The sequence below is a fragment of the Triticum aestivum genome, chromosome 7D (genome assembly GCF_018294505.1).
Source record: "Triticum aestivum cultivar Chinese Spring chromosome 7D, IWGSC CS RefSeq v2.1, whole genome shotgun sequence".
In the NCBI taxonomy this organism is placed as follows: Eukaryota; Viridiplantae; Streptophyta; class Magnoliopsida; order Poales; family Poaceae; genus Triticum; species Triticum aestivum.
The window spans coordinates 469,896,361-469,897,905 of record NC_057814.1 but is presented as its reverse complement, the minus strand read 5'-3'; the positions used below and the strand labels follow the sequence as shown (position 1 = coordinate 469,897,905).

Genomic DNA, 1,545 nt, shown 5'->3' with positions numbered 1-1,545 from the left:
TGAAAATTCAGAAAAAAAAAAAACAAAGATAGTCTAGCATATAAACAATAGACAATTTAGTACATAAAATTTGTCACATGCAAAAAAATCTGTGTATCAAGACTTAGGGATAGCAACACTGCAGCTTATTTGACAATAACAGCCCATATACATGCCTATGCCTATTGGATTCATTACAAAAGGCAGATTTTGGCTGTTGTTCAGGCCCGACACTATGACAGGTAGCACTGCTCTTGGGCCATCACTGGGCAGGGGGCCGGTGTCCATATGTCGGTGTAGGATCAGCCCCATTGTTGCTTTAAATCTGATGAGCTGTTACTACGCAAATTTGTGATTGGTATCTGTTTAGTTATTCTAGACTGCTGTTGTCGGTATCTCTACATATCCACTTGTATCATTTGACTGATGTTCATGTCCGTCGTTCCCAGATTCCCCTGCTATTCTTGACGAAATATCTTCAAGACAAGTTCAAGAACACAATGGTATGCCATGCTCACTGCAAAATTTCTCCGTCTTCCATTGTTTCCCCTGACGCATCGAGCCCTGTTGAACTTGACAGGTGGGCAACATGATATTTTGGTTCTTCTTCAGCATAGTTGGGCAACCAATGTGTGTTCTCTTGTACTACCACGATGTCATGAACAGACAGGCTCAGACAAATGGCTAGTTCTGTTTTAGAAGTGCACACAGATCGTCCGAAGCAAATTGGCCCGAGGCAATGGAGGGGCGGCCTCCTTAATGTTTGGCCATGGGCTGTTAGAGCTTGCTATGCTACGAATCCAAGTTTGTCAGCATGATATGTTCCAATCCGTTCCAGTTAGCTCACTGCGTTCCAAATGTATGATATGCCGTCCAGGGTGCGTACCGAAGATACCCCAGTGATGAAGCCGAAGATAACACGATCTGCCACATGTGTTTTGTGTATACTTTTCGGTTCACGTGCCATCAGAGTTATGTACATGATGCCCTGTTGGATATAAAGTGTATGTGCCGTATGACGCAACTTGCCTTTGAGGTCTGGATGAGCGAAAAGGCGAGCGCTTGAGAGTGCTTACGTACATAGTACTGACGGCATAGTCCTGTCAGTTGTTGTGTACCGACGTTGCTGGAAAGAATAATGTAGCAACATGGTGGAAAGAATAATGGAGCAACAATTGCGAGGCAGTTTTGTTGTTCATGTAAACCTTATTTTTGGTATGTGAAAGTTGGCTCATGTAAACCTGACCTAGAGTCTGTGTGAATGGTGTAATTGCAGCATGGTCAACGAAGCTGACTCATCCAATTAATTAAATTTGGTTCGCCTTGTTGGATGTAAAGTACGAGGTCTGGATGAGTGAAAGGCTCGCGCTTAAGAGAGCATACGTACATAGTACTCTTTGTATAGCCCCATCACGTTGTTGTGTACTGACGTTGTTGGAAAGAATAATATAGCAACAATTGAGAGGCAGTTTTGTTGCTCATGTAAACCTTTTTTTTGTGTGTGAAAGCTGGCTCATATAAACTTGACCTAGAGTCTCCATGTTCGAATGGTGTAACTGCTTGTTG

General features: G+C 43.0%; 1 protein-coding gene across 1 annotated transcript in view; it reads left to right on the top strand.

Annotated features, from left to right (window-relative positions):
- LOC123166926 (diacylglycerol O-acyltransferase 1-2) overlaps positions 1–1,316 on the top strand; it is a gene marked incomplete at its 5' end in the record, with an annotated part of 8,046 nt that extends 6,730 nt beyond the window's left edge. Inside the window, 2 exon segments of the mRNA XM_044584751.1 lie at positions 429–482; positions 560–1,316. Of these exon segments, the coding sequence (XP_044440686.1) occupies positions 429–482; positions 560–667 (162 nt within the window).
- Between the last annotated feature and the right edge of the window lie 229 nt (positions 1,317–1,545).